The sequence below is a fragment of the Lynx rufus genome, unplaced genomic scaffold (assembly GCF_022079265.1).
Source record: "Lynx rufus isolate CCGP_SWC_20201006 ecotype Redwood Valley unplaced genomic scaffold, mLynRuf1.p SCAF_24, whole genome shotgun sequence".
NCBI classification, from domain to species: domain Eukaryota; kingdom Metazoa; phylum Chordata; class Mammalia; order Carnivora; family Felidae; genus Lynx; species Lynx rufus.
Window position 1 is genome coordinate 10905746 of NW_025814839.1, and position 20309 is coordinate 10926054.

General features: G+C 50.9%; 1 protein-coding gene across 3 annotated transcripts in view; it reads left to right on the forward strand.

The window, feature by feature from the left end:
• Positions 1–20291, forward strand: part of BICDL1 (BICD family like cargo adaptor 1) — a 105610-nt gene extending 85319 nt beyond the window's left edge. The window contains exons 5-10 of one of the 3 annotated variants that reach the window (XM_047087982.1): positions 3384–3563; positions 4163–4381; positions 5434–5577; positions 11133–11263; positions 15760–15880; positions 18678–20291. In XM_047087982.1, the coding sequence (XP_046943938.1) occupies positions 3384–3563; positions 4163–4381; positions 5434–5577; positions 11133–11263; positions 15760–15880; positions 18678–18839 (957 nt within the window). In that variant the 3' untranslated portion in view covers positions 18840–20291. Of the gene's footprint in view, positions 1–3383; positions 3564–4162; positions 4382–5433; positions 5578–11132; positions 11264–11712; positions 11899–15759; positions 15881–18677 lie in introns of those variants that run through there. The other 2 variants (XM_047087985.1, XM_047087986.1) reach the window with 2 other exon arrangements.
• The last annotated feature ends 18 nt before the right edge of the window (positions 20292–20309 follow it).

Consider the following 20309-nt stretch of genomic DNA (forward strand, 5'->3'; position numbering starts at 1 on the left):
CTCTTGCTGTTATAATTAATTAAGCACCCTGAAGTGCGCATGAGTAATTGAACTAATTTTGTCCAGTGCATAAGAACTTGTTCTTGTCTATGCTGAACTTCTCCTGCTGAGATGTATGTGGAGTTACCTAGAAAATAATTGTAAAGCATTTTGCCAACTTAGTATGCCATTTGTAATTGTGCCAAATGCTTCTTAGGAATGTCCTTTTTCTTTTCTTTTTTTTTTTTTTTTTAACCCTAATTTCTTCTTTCTGAGTTTTCTCAAAACTGGGGCTGGAGGAGTTCCCACTGGACCAGCAGGTATTGCTGATGCATGGGAACCACACAGAGCAGACTTGCCAGGGCCTTTTTCACTCTCTTAGCAGCCAGGCACCGGCTCTTCTGAGTTAAGGCACATCCAGATCACTGGTGCTGTTAGCCAACCACGGTCTGCTCCCGACCAGCAGAGGTGAAGCCCTCGGGCATCTAAAGGATCCGAGTGGATGCTCTGCGAGGCAGCCTCCTTCATTCATGAGAACTGCAGAGCTCCGAGTTGCCACCCACTGCTGCTCAGTGTCTGCATCTGTGCAGGAGCCACGGCTTACCTGGCCTGCAGCCTGCAACAAACAGGACAGTGTCTGCTCTATTTTTAACGAACAGGGGTGACCCCAGAAATTCTATCTAATGAAAGGATAAATTAGTTACATTTAAATCCCAGGACATTCTTTCCCCATCCCCAACTTCCAAAAAATCTTTTACAAGGGAGGGATGGGCAATCCACAAATACAAGAGCAGGAGACATTGCTCCTGTGCAGGTGTAGTATGCAGACAAGTGCAAACAGATGAAGGTTCTACGGACAGGGTCTGTGTGTTAAAGCAAGTGTAGTGGTGGAGTGCACTAGTAGAGCATGGCATTTAGCAGCCATGGTGGAGTCGTGTCTTACCTCCAGCAATAGGAACCTCACCGGGTAGCGGTGCCCTGCTTGGACTCCACGAGAAAGGGGCCACAGAGAACGCCGAGAGGGGTGAAGTAGCAGCAGCAAGAGAAAGAAGGAGCCCTGGCTGTAAGCCATGAAAACTACATTGCTGTCCTCTCCACCACTGGCATCCCTCTCCTTCTCTGAGCCTTACATGCTGTGTAAGGCTCTTCCCAGGCCTGGGGCTTTACCTGTAAACTGTGAGGTATGACACACAAAATAGCAGAGACCGCTTTTCTCCTGGGTTTGGGAATTCTTGGTATTTCTACTCACATATTTTTCCAAATCCGATCCCCAGTGTCTTTCCAGACCCTTTCCCCTTCATTTTTTTTTTCATTAAAATACGACATACATACAGCAAAACATAAAAATCCTAAGTGGACAGCCCAGTGAATTTTTACAGATATATACCCCCATGGAGCACCTGCATGGCTCAGTCCGTTGAGCATCCACCTCTGGTTCAAGTCATGATCTCATGGTTCATGAGTTCGAGTCCCACATTGGGCTCATTGCTGTCAGCACGGAGTCCTCTTCTGATCTTGTGTCCCCCTCTCTCTCTGCCCTTCCCCTGCTTGTGCTCTCTCTCTCAAAAATAAATCAAACATTAAAATACATAATACATACATATATGTATATACATGTATATATATGTGTGATATATATATATGTATATATATATATATATATATATATATATATATATCCATCCATCCCCTTGTAACACCCCCCAGATGAAGATAAAGCCCATTATCTGTATCCTACAGGCCTCCCTCTTGCACCTCCTGGTCAGTACCTGACACTTGGTCAAAAGCAGACCTCTCTTCCACTTGCATCTCTTGTATCTGAAGGAAGGTTTAGAACTTTCGTACTTGAATTACACATTATATATTGTTTATTGTCAGGCTTTTGCTTGACATATTATGTCTATGAAATTCATCCACGTTATGGCATATGGTAGCAGTGTGTTCTTTTCTCACTGCTGTGTAGTATTCTAGTTTGTGACTGTCTCTCTCCATTCTGTATTGGCATTTGGATTGTTTCCCCATTTGTGGCTCTTTAAGATTATTTTTTTTTTCAAATGTTTGTCTATTTTTGAGAGACAAAGAGGTAGAGAGCAAACAGAGGAGGGGCAGAGAGAGAGGGAGACAGAATTCCACGCTTAACCGACTGAGCCACCCAGGCACCCTGCCCCCATTTGTGGCTCTTAAGGAAGAAGGCTGCTATAGACATCTTGTGTGTCTTCTGGGCACATGTACAGCCATTTGTGTTGGGTCTGCACCTAGAGGTGGAACAGCTGGGTCATGGGACAGCTGTGTATTTCACTCAGTAGAAATTGCCCTACAGTTTCTCAGAGTGATTGTATATCTTCACTCCCAACAGCAGTGAAAGTCCTGGGTGTTCCACATCCTCATCAATACTTGGTATCATTATTATTTTGTGGTGGGTTTTTATTTTAGGTATTCTGGTGAGCATCTAATGGTACCTTACTTTGTATGCCTTTATGTGTGTGTGTTTAGTTTTTTAATATGGGGAATTTCGGACATTCAAAAATAGGATAGTGTGATGATGCCCCAGTGTACCCCACTGCCAGCTATACAAACCAGTGAGCCCCAGTCAGTCCTGCCCCACATTCATTACATCTTCTTGATTCTCTCTCATACTATTTTGAAGTAAATCCGCAAATTTTTATAATTTCATCTGTAAACAAAGACTACCTCTAAATGATAACTTAAAAAAACACAGCCACAGGACTAGTATACCTAAGGGGAAAACAGCAGTATTTTCTTAATTTCAAATACCCAGTGTTCAAATTCGTAACTGCCTCATAAATGTCCCAGTTGCTCCTCACATTTTTTACTTGAATCAAGATGCAAGTTAAAATAGGCCTACACACTATAGTTGGTTGATACGTCTCTCAAGTCTCCTTTTAACCTATAGGTTCCAGACCTTTATCTTTTTTTCTTAAAATATACATCGTAAAGAAGCTGAGCTGTTTGTCCTGTAGAATTTCCCAAATCTTGGGGCGCCTGGGTGGCGCAGTCGGTTAAGCGTCCGACTTCAGCCAGGTCACGATCTCACGGTCCGGGAGTTCGAGCCCCGCGTCAGGCTCTGGGCTGATGGCTCGGAGCCTGGAGCCTGTTTCCGATTCTGTGTCTCCCTCTCTCTCTGCCCCTCCCCCGTTCATGCTCTGTCTCTCTCTGTCCCAAAAATGAATAAACGTTGAAAAAAAAATTTTTTAAAAAAGAATTTCCCAAATCTGGAGTTTACTGCCTGCACACCCCTGATGTAATCTAGCATGTTCTTCTCTCCTCTGTATTTTTCTGTAAATTGGTGGTTGGACCTAGAAGTGTGATCGGGTTTCGGAGCGGTTTTTCTCATTTGTTTGTGGTCGGGGAACGCTCACTACCTTTTGCTGTCTCTTTGAAAGCTGCACCAAAGCCAGCTGGAGCTCCAGGAGGTGCGGCTCTCCTACCGACAGCTGCAGGTGAAGGTGGAGGAGCTCACCGAGGAGAGGAGCCTGCAGAGCTCCGCCGCCACCAGCACGTCCCTCCTGTCCGAGATCGAACAGAGCATGGAGGCTGAGGAACTGGAGCAAGAGAGAGAACAGGTGCTGATGCCCCATCAGTCCAGCACACGAGATTGCCTGGGGACTTCAGGAGCCCGTCAGCCCTCCCTTGTCCGGTTCCTATGGTTCCAGCTCCAGCCTGGCAAGGGCCTGTGGCCCTGCGCCTGTGTGAGCCCAGGCCTGCTGGCTGGAGCTGTCATGAAGCAGGCCCTGACCGGAGCATGTCTCTGGCTCACTGTTACCCAGTGCCTCTTAGGAAATGCTTGTCGGCTAATCCTCAGCCTCATGCCTCTTGCATTGACTGGGCTCTAGAACATTCATGATCCATCCAGTTGGCTTTTTTTCATTCTCCTCACAACCACTCACTCCCCTAATCATGATTCCCACCACAGTATCTGACTGTATAGAGAAATGGGAGATGGGTAGAGGGCTGGAGAGTTAAGAACTGGGAGTCCGTATAGACGTACTAGGCCCAGCATAAGTATCCATAGTTCTCGGGACAGGTGATTTAAAAAAGAAAAAGTCTTTCTGCCAGAACTGGGCTCTTGAGTGTCAGCATGTTGGGTTCCTACACTAGGACGAGATGAGTGGGGGCGGTCCTCCCTAGAGCCAATAATCGGGAACAATTCTCTGTGGGGCAGCTGAGACTGCAGCTCTGGGAGGCCTACTGCCAGGTCCGCTATCTCTGCTCGCACCTCCGGGGGAACGACAGCGCTGACTCGGCCGTCTCCACGGACTCCTCGATGGATGAGTCTTCGGAAACCTCATCTGCCAAGGACGTGCCAGCCGGCAGCTTGCGCACGGCCCTCAGTGAGCTCAAGAGACTGATACAGAGTATTGTGGATGGCATGGAGCCCACGGTAAGCGGCTGGGCCGAGAAGCTCCCCACCCCACAGGACCCGGCTAGTGGGAGGTTGAAAGCAAGCACAGGGGATGAGGTTAACCCCAGAAGTGGAACCTTAAAGAGTCTGTAGCAACTTTGAGCCCTTACTGTTTGGGAGGTCTGTGTGCTGGTGATCAGGCAGAGGGGCAGCGTCCAGGAATGGAAGTTCCAGAGTGCTCTTCCTGCAGATACTGGTGTATAAGTGGATTCCTTTTTCCACATGGTTAAATCCAGGCCATGGTGGCCTCGAGTTCAAGGGCTTTCCTTAAAAGCTTTGAAGGTAGAAATTTGAACCCCGGTGAAAACTGCAAGTTATTTTTCTGTAGCTCATTGGTCCTCGTGATGGGGTTAGCTGAGAATAGGCAAACTGTCCAGACTGGAAGCCTCTGCTGAAAGGATACAAGGGAGCACGGAACGATGAGAAGATCAGTAAGGGCCTTTTAGAATTCCAGATGTGGCTCCTCTTGTGGAGATGAGGAGTGTTCCTATGGGCTTCCTGGGCAGACTGGCGTTTCTTCTAGCTTCGTGACAGATTTCCATTCACACCCCCGGCTCTCAGGCAGTTGTTTCACTTCGAGTTCCATCCTCCTACAGAATAGTTAACGTCTTTCTACCCATATTACATGAAGTCATGAAAGGGTGGTTGTCCTTACCTGAACATGTCGTGTTGGTGTGTGGAAGGTACTGTACTGTGGAGGCTGGGTCACTGGGGGAAGGGAGAGGTCAGAGGGAGGTGTGCTGTTCATGCGACTTCCCTGAAGCCTGAAACAAAAATAAATGTCTAGCTAATGTTTGCAGATCAAAACTGGGCAAGAGAATCTCTCTCCTCTAACTCTGTCTTCCCTCCTTTGTCTCCTCTTTCTCTGCCTGTCTCTCCCTCCACCTCTCCACCCCATCTCCTCTATCCTGCTCTCCCCCAAACTGATCCATCCCTACCGTCTCACTTCCCCCTCTCTCCCACTAACCATCTCACCACACCCGCCCCTGCTCTCACCATCTCTGTGGTTGGTGGCTCTCTTTGGCTGTCAGAGCTCCCGGAGAATTGATGATGACTCCTTAGAAGAACAGATAAGGCAGACCAGTGAGGACTCAAGAGCCCTAAGGGAACTCATGGAGGGAGAGAGGGGTAAACTGAGGCAAAGCCTAGAGGAGCTGCAGCAACTCCACAGTCAGGTGAGCACCCCCATCCTCGGTCCAGTGCAGGGAATGTACCGGTGACCCCTCCCCACAAGACTCTCTTGAGACCCTCGTGAGTTTCCCTCTCTCACGTCTCAGAAGTGGCTCTGCTCTCACAGATTCTCAGAGGACAGTGACCTGAAGTTGAGGTGAGCTCAAGAGAAGAGCGCGGCCCTCTGGTTTAGCCCAAAGTAAAATTGTTAGGGATAAGAATAGCTGACCCTCCGTTTCCTCCAGCGACATGCTGCCTTCCACAGAGCCCATATTATCTGGTGGATTCTGACAGTTTAAAGTGCCACAGCTCTCAGGACATTCACGGATGTTTTTCCAGCAGCTTCTGAGCAGGGAAGTTTGCAAACCAAGGAGTAATTGATCTTTGCAGGCCTGTTCTCTCTTTGTAATGCCATCACCTCCGCCAGCCTGTTTTTCAGCTTTAGAAGCACTTACTGCTGCCCTTGCTGTTCCTTTCCTGTTTGATCATGACTTTATCTCTTGAGAATCCTGGAGAAGGGCATCTGTATTCCGATCTGAAAAGTTTTAAAAGGCTTAGGAGCAGCCCCACCCAGAAAGGAGCTTCTAAATTCTATCCTAGGAGATAAATAAGGCCCTTCCTTTTGACAGGGTTAAGTGTAGTGTGCTGTCCCACTTGGGGGGGGGGCACCAAACAGATAGCATTTTAAACCTTGCCCCCACCCAGCCTGCCCCCTTCCTCCCTTGTCCAAAGCTGGTGGTCTCTTCCTGCTGCACCTGTTGCTGAGAGATGGAAGGTAAACCTGGTGTTTGTTTCAGTCCGTAGTTCTTAAATTTAAAGGACCCTATAGAAATAAACTCTTTTGGGGGGTCATGCCCATTAGATTTCCTAATATAAATCTCTTCGAAGATGTTGGGAGCCCCACCTGCAGCTATTGGTGTACTCTTCTTTCTGGGAGTGACCAGATAGCGAGGACAGAAAGATGCTATGAAAATGGTAGCTCATTTCTGGCCAAGCCCTAAAGAATGGGATTGAGCCCCCAAAGACATTCTCATGCCTAAAACCTGAGTCCCTCAGGCAGTGGTTTGGCCAGGGAGGAGTTCAGACCTAGCGCAGGTCTTCACACTGTAACAATACAAACAGGACAAAGTGGATCTGAAAACTCTTAGGGTTAATAAAAGTTTTGTTTACTTTAAAGCCTATTTAAATTTCTGTGGGGGTGTTCTGCTTATCAGCTCTTTGATATTGCCTGGGTTTTTTTGTTTTGTTGCTTCTCAGAATTACAAAACTAGAAACAGCAGAAGGCATTATTCAGAAGCATAAGCAAGGTGCAGGTTGTTGAGGGTCTGGATGCAACTATTTCCGAACTTATCTCCTCCACCAGGGAATCTTCCTTAAAAGTTCAGCTGATAAGTGGTTTATGCCAGATAACCCATCAAGCAGATAGTTACACTCAGTCCCATGGGGTTAGAATTGGGCCTCTTGAATGGCTCATCTCTCCCCAGAAGCTTAGTCAAAGCAGCAGATCTCTTAGCCAAACCACACCCTTCCAAAGCCATCCCATGGAAGCAGCACTGACCTCCCGAGGCAGTGGGCGGGATGCAGACTGGATTCCAGAATGCCAGTAGAAATGGTAGCCAGCACAGCGGGCACAACATTCCTCATGCAGTTGGTGGGGCAGCTACCGAGCACGGACCATGTGCCGCTGCTGCACTAGACCCTGACAAACACAGACTGAACAGGACAGCGCTCCTGCGCTCCGCAGCCTCTCCTGGAATTGTGAGAAGAGTCAGACCAGCTGTGTACCCTGCCGTGGGGGGGTGGGGGGAGTGGGGGGGATGAGGGGGGTGGGAGGGGGGCGTGGAGGCAGAGTCCCAACAAGGTAATGCAAAACCAAAATTCCAGCAGGCAGCTCCTAGACTAGGGTGAGACCTCAGCCAGGGGCTGATCCAGTCTCCCAGCCCACTGCATTCCTACCAGAGAGTATGCTTTTTCCTCCTGGAGACTGGGCCAGAGGTAAAAAATGTAGGACCTGGAAGATGAAGTGATCTGACCCTCAGAAGCCTATCCAATTTTTAAAAGGGAGTCCAGGTTTCATTTAATTCATAATTGTGTTTGAGACCAGAATCCATAACCAGACTGCCCCACACCCTTGTGCCGTAGAGAGCCCCTTCCCCACCCTCACCCCCTTCCCCACGGCTTTGCTGGCCTCTGTTTCACCAGGGCTGACTGGGGTCTGGACGGCTGCTGAGAGGCAGGGAGGACCTTCAGAGCAATATAAAAAACAGTTATCTGTGGAGCCCCTCTGCCGATTCTCAAGCCAGTAAACCAGGCTATGGGAGGTGCAATAAGAAACAGTCCCAGTCCTGTGTTTGGCTTCTTTATAGGGCCTGACAGGAGCACTGGCCAGTTACTCCAGAAGGGGCATGAAAGCACAGTGGAGCATGTAGTGGGGACACAAGGCCTTCGCTAATGAAATCTTGGTGACCCCTCCTCTGTGAAATCTCCCTGTGTTCTCTCTCCTCCATCTTTCTAGCCACTGCCCTGTTTCAGACCTTCACTCTTTCACACCCCAGCTTTGGTCATATTTCCCCCAGCCCACTTAACCTCCACAGGATTTGGATTGATCTTCCTGAAGCACAGCTTGAAATGAAATACCCTTACAAGTTTTGGATTGACTTCCTATCATTAAGTAGTGGGAAGCCTCTAACCCTCGTGGCCCCCCACAGTCTGGCTGCATTCTGGCCATTTAGCCTCTTTTCCTGTTGTTTCCATCTCCCCGCCTTTGTTTTAGCAGAATTGAACATGGGCTATGATAGGGCATGGCACACACTCCCTGTGCCTTCCCCACATCTGGGCCTTTTCCCCGGCCCTTTGCCTCTGTCCAGAAGATTCTCCCTGCCACCTGTACATATCAGCCCTACTCAGCCTTCAGGCCTCACTTCCTCCTTCAAACTCTTTTGGTTCCCTCCCTCCTGGAGCTCCCGGCCCTGCTTCCTCATGGTTCTCTCATTCAACAGCTCATCTTCCCAGTCAAACCTTAGACCCCCACGAGGACAAGCTTGAGGTCCGACTTCTCTTTGTCTTTTCCTAAAGCAAATAATTATTGAATGAAGGGGCAAATAAAGCCCTAGATGTATGACTTCAAGATGTTTTCCTTGATCCTGTTCAATCGTGAGGACACTACCTTATGTGGGAAAAGTGGATTTAGGGGTGGCTATAACCTAAGTCAGTGTATAAACAAGCCAGGTTAGTCCTCATGACGACCATCAGCGAGGAGGTTCACACTGGTGCAGAGAAGAGGAAGGAGGAGAGCTTACCGCCAGGCACCGAGCTTGGTCCCTGATGTCATTAATCTCATTTGATCCTCACCACAACTTGATGATGGAACTACTTATTTTTACTCCTGCTTTTTATGAACAGTGTGGGCAGCTCAAAGAAGGTAAGTCCCTTGTTGTTTCTGAGGCAGATAGCTGATGGTCCTACCTTGACCAAGTTTTCCAGACCAAAGCAAAAAGCTCTTGTGGAGTTTTATCTGGAGCATATTAAATGTTGGCATTTCCTGCCTAGCATGTAGTTTTATCTGTAGCTTACTCAGCTTGTCTGGCCCACAGCCAACCCAAGGCCATGTTAGGGTTTATTTGGTCTGAGGAGGTCTGACTCTCTCTGCCAGGTACTTCCCGAGTCTTGAGTTCCTGGCCTACCAGGCTGCAGAACCTGCTAGTATGTAGGGTGAGGCTGGGTTTCTGACCAGCATCCTGTGGACTAGCTGCACCCTATGGCCTCTGCAGGTGCCCCAGCCTGTTCTTCCCTAGGGCTTCTAGCCCTGCTCACCACAACTGTCCCCACCATGAAAGCACAGAGCACCTGGTCCTGATGTTCCTCATCAGGCACCTAAGAGTGCCAAATCCATTGCCCACAGTAACAGCAGACTGTCTGGTGTGCCTCTTCACTGTTGAGTATCCTCTGATTTCTTCCTGAGTAGCTGATTTCCTCTTCCCTGGTAGCTGGCAAATCTGCCGTCTCAGTCTAGGGAGTCCGAAGCATCTCCAGGGAAGCTTGATCCTGGGGCCTTTGCTCAATTTCAGTCTGTCTGAAGATGATTAGGCCTGGGACTGGAGTAGGGGAGTACATTGAAATGGTAGCATCTGTCCCCTTGTGAGAGGGCTAGAGCTATATACATGGATCCTCCCTTCAAAAAATGTCCAAGTACGTGCAATATTTAACAAGAGGGCGGGGCCAGTCATCCTGACTCCAGTCTGAGCTTATTGACTGGGAAGAAGGGGCTCACCCTTCCATTCATTCAACAAGTATTTACTGAGAGTTCTACCAAGCAGGGTGTCCAGTTGCAAACAACAAAAACTCGCTCTGCTTAACTTAAGCAGAGAGAGAGAGGGAGAGACTATATTGGAATTAGGTCTGATAGCTTATAGACTTGACAGGAAGGCTGGAGAACTGAGCTCCAAAACAGGAAGAAGCCATGGGAAGCGAGGCCACAGAAGGAATCTGCTGTCCATGTAATAATTTTACCCCTGGCCTGTGGCTTTGCTGACACCTCAAGGACTACAGTCCCAGGTGGGCTGTGTGATTGGCAAGTCTAGGTCACACACATATCCATGCCTGTGTACCTAGGAAATGATGTGTCTCTCCTCTTTTGGCTTCCTCAGTGGGGGGTGTATCCCCTGTCTTCCACCAAGACTCATGCAACCAGGAATGTCCCCCAGATAGGAAAGGATTTAGGATGATGACTAGCCAAAAATATGATAACTGTCCACTGCACAAGCAGTTTGGGATCAAGCATTGAACACAGGCTCTGAGATGCACAGATGAATAGGCCGCGCTTCCTGCTACTGCAGAGCTCTCGTGGGTAGGGTAAGCTGTGGTCACTGAGCGAGCCGCTAGGAAGGGCACGGTGCCACCAAAAGATGACTCCCAATGAATAGGCTGTGGGGCCATTCACTGAGGCATAGACCACAGAAAAGGTAGCAGGTTTAAAGTGAAAGATGATGACATCACATAGGTGTCTAAATTCCATGTGGCTCTGACCCGGGGAAGTTGAATGATCAGGCTGCCGCAAGTGCTGTCACAGAAATGGGAGCCAGGGCCCAGACTTCGGGTCCAGCCGGGGCCCTGTGGATAGCAAAGTTTCATGTTGAGTGCAAGATGGCTGGAAACAAAACTTGACTCCCTACCCCCAAAAATTTGTTTCCAAGCCCCGATGCGTGTGTGGTCTTCATTAGTTCCCTGGGAGTGCCTTGTGGTGGAAGTGGCGGTGTGTGGTGGGCTGCCTATAAAGGGATCTGGCATGCTGACTGCCTTCCAGGGCTGAATTTCATCCCCCACGCCCCCCCACCCCACCTGGCCCTGGCCAGTGGGCTCCAGCCTAGCATGCAGCATGCTTTCTCCAGAAGAGATGGGCCTCCCTCAGAGCCAGGGGCCGTGGAAGCTACATGCCCACACCACACACAGGCTCTGCACCTGCCTGGGGCTTCTTGTTCCTTTCTGTCTCTTTGAGGGAAACACTGCAGGCCAGGCCAGCAGCAATGATGTCACCACATCCATCCCTTTGGTCTCCTGTTAGGTGACACTGCTGAGTGTGGAGATGACTGCACTGAAGGAGGAGAGAGACCGACTCAGAGTGACGTCTGAGGACAAGGAACCAAAGGAGCAGCTTCAGAAGGCCATCAGGGACCGGGATGAGGCCATTGCGAAGTGAGTGGGCGTGGTGTGTTTAATTTTACTTGAATCACAAGCAACATGAGTATACGCTCAGTTTTAAAAGTTAAAGCATACAGAAGAATCCAAAAGTGAAAGTGTTTCCCTGCTACCCATCCTCACCCCCAGCGTCTTTCTTCTCCCCAGACAACACTACTGTTGGAAGCTGGGTATATGTTTTTTGCAGGTCTTTTTCCTGTACATTTGCAAGTGTAGAGCGATACAGTGGTTTGGGCATTTTTAAGTATCCATGGGCTGATGCTCTACATGGCTTGTGTTTTTTTCCACTTAGATCTTAGTTTTCCAATTTCATTATATGTGTCTACCTCAACTTCTTTATTTTGAGGGGTGTTGTTTTTATTATGGACATTTTCAAGCATACACAAAAATAGAAACAAGTAAGATGAATCCCTAACTTCCTGTCTTTTGGTTTCAACCCCAATCAGCAGATGGCCAGTACTGTTTCATCTATATCCCCACCCACTTCGTCCACCACCACCCCCACTGGACTGTATGAAAGCACATCACAAGATACTTTAGCATCTCATCCATAAACACTTCCGTGTGGATGTCCACCAGAAAAAGACTTTCTGGGGCATCTGGGTGGCTCAGTCGGTTGAATGTCCGACTCTGGATTTTGGTTCAGGTCATGATCTCACACTGGGCATTGAGCCTGCTTGGGATTCTCTCCTTCTCCCTCTGCCCTTTCCCTGCCGGTGTGCACTCATGTTCTGTCTCTCTCTCTCTTTCTCTCTCTCTCTCTCTCTCTCTCTCACTCAAGAAAAGAAAAAGACTTTCTGTAAAACACACAACCACAGTACAGTTGTCACACTTGAAAAAAACGTATCATTTGTCTCCTAGAGCTTTTCTACATTCTGAGTTCGATGCATTCTCCGACTGCATTTCCAGTAAACTGGTCATATTTTATTCATGTTTTGGGTTTTCTTTAGCAGGGAAGAAATGCATTCTCTTACATTCAAAAGATTTGGAAGTGCATTGGCAAAAAGACATATTTGCATATTCCCCATTCCCCTTTAAATTATTTGTTATCATGCATTCAGTCTATCCTAGTTGCTGAGTGTACAGAGATAAAAGGTACTAAAAATGTGTCTGCTTATGGAGCCCTTTGCAACACATTTTGCCCTCTGCGTCACTTTAGTGTTTACAAAACACCTTCATCCTTTAACCCCCAGCCACAGCAAAGAATAGACATTTTTAATGCCCATTTTTACAGATGAGGAAACTGAGACACTGTCCCCAAGACCACAGCCAGTGGTGATCCCTGGCCTCCTGACTCCTGTCCCCACACCTTTTCCCCTTACCACCCAGGCTACTTGTCAGGAAACTAAAAAGAGGTCATTTGAAACAAATTGTAAGTAGATATTGTATGCCTTTTTAAAAAGTAGAAGGTGATTTCTGACTTTAAAATTGTAATTTCCCCACACCTTTCCCCTTCCACACACACGTGTCCCCTTCCTTCTGTTCTCTTCAGTCATTTCATCAGCTCCATTAGTTTTACTTTTTCTATCTGGCCAGGACCTTATGTCGACTGCTCGACAACTTCCAGTCCATTTAGGAAGTATGTTCCGCGAGGCTCCCAAACAAACCTGTGCATCTTTGCCACTGTATTGTGAATACTTGGATTTATTAGTGAATACTTGAATAGCAGTGTAATAATTTGGAGTGGGAGCATACTTTTATGATAACAAAGGGTGAAATTGTGTTATACAGTTAGGGAATAAAATGGTAAAATTAAGGTGCTAATTGTGGAAGCCTCTATTGGGAATAAAAGGCAGAACGACGTTAGAAATAGAGAATGGCTGGTCACCTTCTCTCAGCTGGACAAGCAGAAGAGAGCTGAACATCAAGCTCTGACCATATTCTGCCATCAGCATGGGAGGTGGGCGATCCAACCCGAGAAAGTACCCGGGCACAGGAGGGAAGACAGAACAGGAGTTATCCAGTCCCCTTCCCTTAGTAAGTGGAACCCAGCTCTGACATCTGGGTGACTGAGGAAGCCAGCAAGTCTCCACAAAACCTTGAAATGAATGTCTTCGTCTTTTGTCAGAGGAGGCCCAGTGAACCTCCTGGCATCTGACCAATGGAGCTGATTTGCAGATTGTCCTTGCTGAGTAGGGAGAACTCTGCAGTGAGGCCCCTGCCCTTCATGGACCCTATATATTAGGCTGGCCCTTAGGGAAGGTGTTAGTTAGATCACTCCAGTAGGATAGCTTTTTTTCTATCCGTTAGAAATTAAACTCTTAGTATACAGAATTGACACAACAGACCTAAGGAATCATTTAAATGTGGGGAGTGGCCTATACTTTGTATAGGACCTTAGGAGTTTTACAAGATGTTTTCATTTACATCATCTCTGATTCTGCATCCTGACCACTTTAGGATCACCTGGGGAACACCGTGGATGCCAGGGCCCTCTCCAGAACATTTCAATCTGAATCGCCTAGTTTGGGGCTGCTTGTTAAAAGTGTCCCCCAACCCCCACCCCATGATTCTAGTGTGTAGTCAGAGGAGTGAGAACCCCCAAGAAAAATAACTTCCCTCTCTTCACCGGCTACAAAAACCTTATTAAGGTGTTCTTTATCCCACACAGTAGATGAGTTTCAGAAAAGTAACGATTTTATCTCCTTGCAGGTAAAAGGCCCTCACTAAAAACAAAAATGTGGGGCTAGCAGCCTAACAAAAACAAAAAAAAGTCAGTTACTAGTGGTTTCATTTAAATAAGGAATTCTAGCAGTTTGAGGCATTCCTTTTTAAAATTCTGATGAACATCTTGATGAGCGGCCTCTGCAGCTTAGCTCTCCTGCTCTGGGGTGTCTCCTGAATGATAAACACCAAGATTCTCTAGTGAGCAAATGTTCTCTAGAGTGCAGTCCGAGGCTGGAATGCAGAGGTCAGCAAGACTGGCCTTGTTTCCGGGGTTTTCTGGAAGGAAGGGTCCCTGCTGTGTGCCCCTTGGTCCGCACATTCTGGGGTGTCCAGGCTTCTCGTGGCGCCACCTGCTGGCAGATGCACCTCCGGCGCGGGGGGGGGGGGGGGGGGGGGGGAGGAAGGCGTCCATGGCAACCGGTGCCACGCAAGGATTTCCGCTGTTTACCGCCAGCCAATGGCAGCGGGCGTGACAGGGCTCCCTGAGACGTCTGAGACCTGAGACGCCGGCCCTCATTGGACGTCCTCAGCCCCTGGCCCCTCAGCCGCAGTGCGGTGGGCGGACCGGGGTGTTGGAAGCCTTCTGGACCGGCTTTCCTGGGAAAGGCGGACGGGGCGCCGTTCTGCGGCCATGAGGTGTCACGGGAGGTGACTGGACGGGTAGATTTGTGGCCAGAGAGGAAGTGCTGGTCATGGCGGCGGCCCCGAGAGCTTTACCCCCACCTACCCTACCTCCCAACCACACTTCCCTTGGTGCAGCCCCTGTCCGAGGCCCCAGCAAGGAGGCCTCTATAGGCAGGTCCTGTAGCTGTCGTTGGGACGGGCACCTGGGTCGCTGGCCCTGTGCATGGAGGCATTTTTGCATTGCCATTGGGAATGCAAAAGGTAGCAGTTGATAATGGGGGCTAAATAATGTCCAGTTTGGCAGGTGGGCAACCGGTGTTCCTTGGCAGAAGCTGTTCAGTTAGTGTCTTATATTTTTTAGTCCCATTCCCCCAGCCCTGAAAAAACTTAATTTTGTTTTGCGTTGAACAACTATGATTTAAGAATGTTAGAAAAGGCAAACAGAGTAATATGTGAAACATATTAAACTATGAAAATACAAAATGCAAAAGTGTGTAGGATCCCATCAACGATCATCCAGAGATAGCCAAGTAGACTTTTTTTTTTTCTATGACCTTTAAATACACACAGGCAGTTTTTCTTTTACAAAGCCAGTATCCTGTCAGACCTTGTCTTGTGCTTTTCTCCAACTCAGCAATACGTCATATTTCCCCACTGTTTGAATATTCACTGTCGTGGTTGGTTGTGATGACTGTGTTCTACCATATAATTGTTCTGCCAACAATTGTTGGCAACTGTGATTAGCTAGGCTGTAGTCACCACCACTATGTGGCTACTTTGGCACATGTGTGGTCTCTTTAGGACAGATCCCTTGGGCCGGGGGCATTGCTAGTGAAAAGGAGGGGCCAAGAGGACAAGGGCCTTATCTCTCATGGGGACTGGCCTTTTTGGGGAAGGATTAGCAACTTCATAGTACTGTGTGAGGCCTTTGATCTCCTCTGGGTTCCAATCCTCCTCAGTATCCTCCTCTCAAAACTGCTCTTCATCCATGAGATGGGGAGGCAGGGGCTCCCTTCACCCACAGGTCATCAAAACAGTTGAGAAAATGGATATGAACCCGTGCTGTGAACTTTCCAGCTTTCTGCAAGTAACATCCTGGTTACTGTCACAGCTCCTATTTGTTGCGAGTTTAAGGTCGGAGTCTGTCTCCTCGTCCTGTGGACCCCAGGTGCCCACGTTCACCCTGGCTTATCTGTTTTCAGGAAGAATGCTGTGGAGCTGGAACTTGCCAAGTGCAAGATGGACATGATGTCACTGAACAGCCAGTTGCTGGATGCCATTCAGCAGAAACTGAACCTCTCACAGCAGCTTGAGGCGTGGCAGGTAAAGAGCCCTGAGACCCTGGGGTGAGTGAAAACAGGGCTTGGGGGAAGGGGGGTGGGAGGGAGTCTTCAAACCCAAGCAGCGTGTGAGGAGAGTTTGTTACTAGAGGGTCCCGTGCGTGTGGGTGAGTCTCCAGGGAGGAATGCCTGAGGATGCTTCCAGAGCGGTGGGGCAGGGGCTTCCTTCAGCTGGTCATCCCAGTTTTGTTTAAATTAGCTGGAAAGAAGTAGCTGTTAACACAGAGGGCCCAGGAAACCCTATATGGTGGAACCGAAATTCACAACTGGATGTAGTTCGTCAGCTGCTGCCCTTCCTTTTCTCGAAGGCCAGCTTCATTTTGCCAGAGAGCGCTATCCTGGGGGAAAGAGGTCTTTGGGTCATCTCCAGGACCACCACGTTCAGAGTCTCGTCCGCCTGCTCTGCCCCAGCCCCAGCACAGCTCCCCTCTGGGCCAGGGCTGTCCTTGCTCTTTGTTAATGAGGTTCGAGTGGTACGATTTCAGGATATGGGTGTAGCCATTCGTGTTTCTCCCCCAAGAAATCCTCAGGAGGCCAGTAAAGAGCCCGCCACCCCCACCCCCGGCTAGGGGACGGGTTAGCAGTGACCATTCCCCAAAGGGCCCTGCGGGGCTGGCTGCAGGAGCACAGCCCCCTTCCCCAGAGACATGGTCCCTGACCCCTCAGCCTCTCGCTCACGAGCAGCTGGCCGTCCCCTGGCTTACGGCCCCTGTTCTTCTCTCTTCTCTCCCGGCTACAGTTTGCTTCCTCAGGGCTTTTTACTATCTGGCTCCTTTGGTTTCTGATCTAGTGGCCTTTCTCAGTTCCCGTATCAACAGCTTTAGTTGTACACCCCTCCTGCCTTTGAGGTGAGATCGACCCCCCGTCCCACCCACCCCAACCCTGCTGCCATCGCAGTCCCGCCCCTGCCGCCTTCCTGTGTGTGGCCCACCGTGTTGTGTGTGCCAGCGTCCGGCGTCATCTCATGCCGTGTGCCATGCCATCATTTGCAGCTCTCCTCCCATCACCGCATCCAGTGAACATGCAGCTCGTAGGCCAGGACCACCGGGCCGGCCCCTTTTTGACTGGCTAAGCCCTGGTTTCTTGGTGCTCCCTCCTCATAAATGGGCTGTTTTGCCCACACAAGTACTGGAAGGGGTGGAATTATAAGCAGTTCATGCATGCGTGTGTACGAAGTTCTAAAGGGATGCATTTCGTGGGATTACAAAATATAAAAAATGCAATTTGCAATTGCCAGAAAAAGCATTGGCACTTCAAAGGGTTTCTGTTTGGAGGACCCTGTAACATTCCCAACGTACGTAACAGATTTTACTGAGCATGTCCTAAGTGCCGGGCACTGGGCCCAAGATTCGGCAGGGGGACCTCAGGCAGAGAGCATGCCCCCTATTTCTGTGAGGAGGAGAGGCGCTGGAAGAAGTTGAGTGTGAAGAAAGAGGAAAGTGGGAGAGCAGGACACGGACAAGGGTAGGGAGCAGGACGTCCACCCTTGCTTGCTGCCACCCGGGGCCGGGGTCAGGAAAGTCCCTTTTTTTCACACCGAAACCTGCAGAGAAGTTAGTGTCACACCACGTGGTGACAGTGTGGGTGTGAGTGCAGAAGGTGATGGACAAGGTGGGGGGGGTGCGACAGCCCCGCTTCTGCCCGGGCCCTCACTGTCCCGTGCTCCGGCAGGACACGAGCCTGCTGACTCGCCCCAAGGCGTCCCGGAGCCCACTGGGTTTAGGGGTGAAGGGATCAGGCAAACGCTTGTTACGTTCCTGCTGATGTTCACTAGACAGGGCTGTTTGTTTCTAAGCCAGTAGTTTTCATACTTTGTCGGTGGCAGAATGCTTGGTCAAGTGGAATCTTGTGCAGAATCGGAATCTAATAACTAGAATGGAGAGAGGGTGGAGCTGCTCTGCCCAAAAGCCCCTGGGGGGCGGGGGTGGGGCGGGTAAAAGATGCTCTAGATGCTGTGCTGTAAGGCGGTCGAGGTGAGGGGGGCATTTTCTAGGCAACTTTACCAAACCGGGGAAGGGTGCTGCCCCAGTGAAGAAGCCAAAGATCTGGGCCTAAGCTGGAGCAGGGCGGGCAGTGAAGATAGTGATGCCCGCGGCCTGTGCCACACCTGTGTTGAGCCATGCCAGCGGAGGGCAGCCGCGTGGGGTCGCCAGTGGGGACGGCGGCATCTGGGAGCCTGTGTCCTTGCCGCGTGGGGCTGCCAGTGGCATCTAGGCACCAGTGGTGCGAGCTGGTGTAACCTGAAGGGGGCAAAGGGACAAGAGAAGCCCCCTGAGGCTGACCCTTTGGACTGGAGAGCTGGCGGGCGACATGATGCTAGGGCCTTTCAAGAGGGCCTCTCGGGAGGGGTGCCGGAGAGAGACACCCAGCCCCAAGGGCGCGGGAGGCAGGGCAGAGGAGGCCAGTCACAGGCAAGGCCTGGGTAGAGCCAGGGAAGTAGCAGCGTGGGCGCGGGCCTGCCCTGCTCTGGGCTTGGAGTAGGGCCAGACCCGCGGTGGGGCCCGCCAAGCAGCCAAGGCCAGCAGGGAGACGCCCCAGGCCCTGAGGAGGCTGAGGTGTCAGTGGCTCCTGTGCATCCGGGCATCATGTCTACATTTGCTGTCTTCTTGGTCGAGGCGGCCTGGCTGTGGCCGTTCAGTCATCTGGTCTCATCCCATCCTCCTCCTCCTCCTCCTCCTCATCATCTTGCGTCCTTCTGACATTTGCTCCCTGTCCCCGCCCCTGCCCCCCGCGGCACCAGGTCGGAGCCCTGCTCAGCCCCTTCGCTCTGCCCTCTGCAGGATGACATGCACAGGGTCATTGACCGGCAGCTGATGGACACGCGCCTGAAGGAGCGGAGCCGGCCTGCTGCCGCCCTCTCGGGGGCCCGGGGCGCGGGGCGCGGGGACGAGCCCAGCACCACCGAAGGCAAACGGCTCTTCTCGTTCTTCAGGAAAACTTAGGCTGGGAGGAGTCAGGCCAGCAAGGACGGGCGACTTTGGACTAGAGGTGACTGAAATGGGGTGCTTGCACGAGGGCTCCCCTGGGCCAGCTCGGCGGCCGCACTGCCCACCTACACCGGGGCCGAGTCGTCTGGGAGGGCCCACTCGGCCTCTGAAGGCTGCCCTCAGCAGAGGGACAGGCGGCAAGCCCTGTCCCCACTGCCAGGCCACACCCAGCCTGGGCTTCCCCCGGATCCGCTGTCGTTGAGCGGGGCTCAGGCTGTCTCCAGAGCGGGCCCTTGCTTGGGCTCTGCCACTCAGACCCAGTGGATCGCAGCCCACCCCGCCCACCCCTCAGTGGCTCCCGAATCCAACCCCAGGCACTGCTGCGCCCCCCTCCCCCCAATTTTAGAATATGGGGAACAGAAGGAATGGAGGCTGTTCTCTGCATGCCTCAGGAGGCTGTCGTGGCCCCCAGCTGGCCTGAGCTGCGGGGGCCTGGTGCCTACAGGACACCCGGCCCATGGCTAAGCCTCCGTCTCTCCGCCCTCCCCCCCGCCCCCAGCCTCTGGCCCAGGGAGTAAAGGGGGAAGCGGCTCCTCACCCATGTGCATGCACCTCTGCCCAGAGCACCTCTGCGGCAGGAGGCCCAGCCTGCAGGGCCCGATGGCCGGGGGCTCTCCTCTCACACTCGGCCTGGATGGGCCTCAGCGGGGCTTGGCTGATGCCATCCCGAGCTCAGGAGGAAGGGCCCTGCCCTGCTGGCCGCCACTGTTCTTCCTCCCTGGCCTCCAGGCCAGCCAGTGTTCTCATGGGCCCTCTGCAGGCTTTAGCCAATCCAGCCCTTTCCCCATCATGGGGCCAGAGCGAGGAGGGGGTCTCCTCCTCTTCCGGGGGCCCCCTGCTCCCCTCACACATACAAGGTGTTGGCTCAGCCGAGCGAGTCCAGGCCACAGTGGCCCCAGAGGGGTCTGCAGTCAGCCACCTCCACCTCAAGGGCAGCACTGGCACCACAGGGCGTCTGCCTCCAGATACTGCCCGCCAGGCCTGCAGAAGGATGAATCCTGCAGCCTGCTGCTTCTGCTCCTTCCTCAGCAGCCATCCCACCTACTCTGCTGAGGCCCTCACTCAGAGGCACCCCGGGCTGAGTCAGCCCGCAAGCTGCTTTACAAAGGATCATCTCCCTCCCGCACACGGGAAAAGCACAGCAGGGACGAGCGGAAAGAATGTACCTATAGATATGTACATACCACAGTGCTGTAATTTTGTATGTAGCAATCATGTAAATACATGTATGGATTTTATAATATACATATTCTATATAAATCTATAAAGGCATATTTTTAGAAAAACAGCGCACCACTGCTTCTTTTGAAAATAGTCTAAGAATAAAATGAATTTCTACAGAGCCTCCCGCCTCCATCATTGGGTACCTGGAGGGCTTGTCTGGGCGGAACGCAGCTCACATTTCAGAAGCGCCGCCAGCTGGCT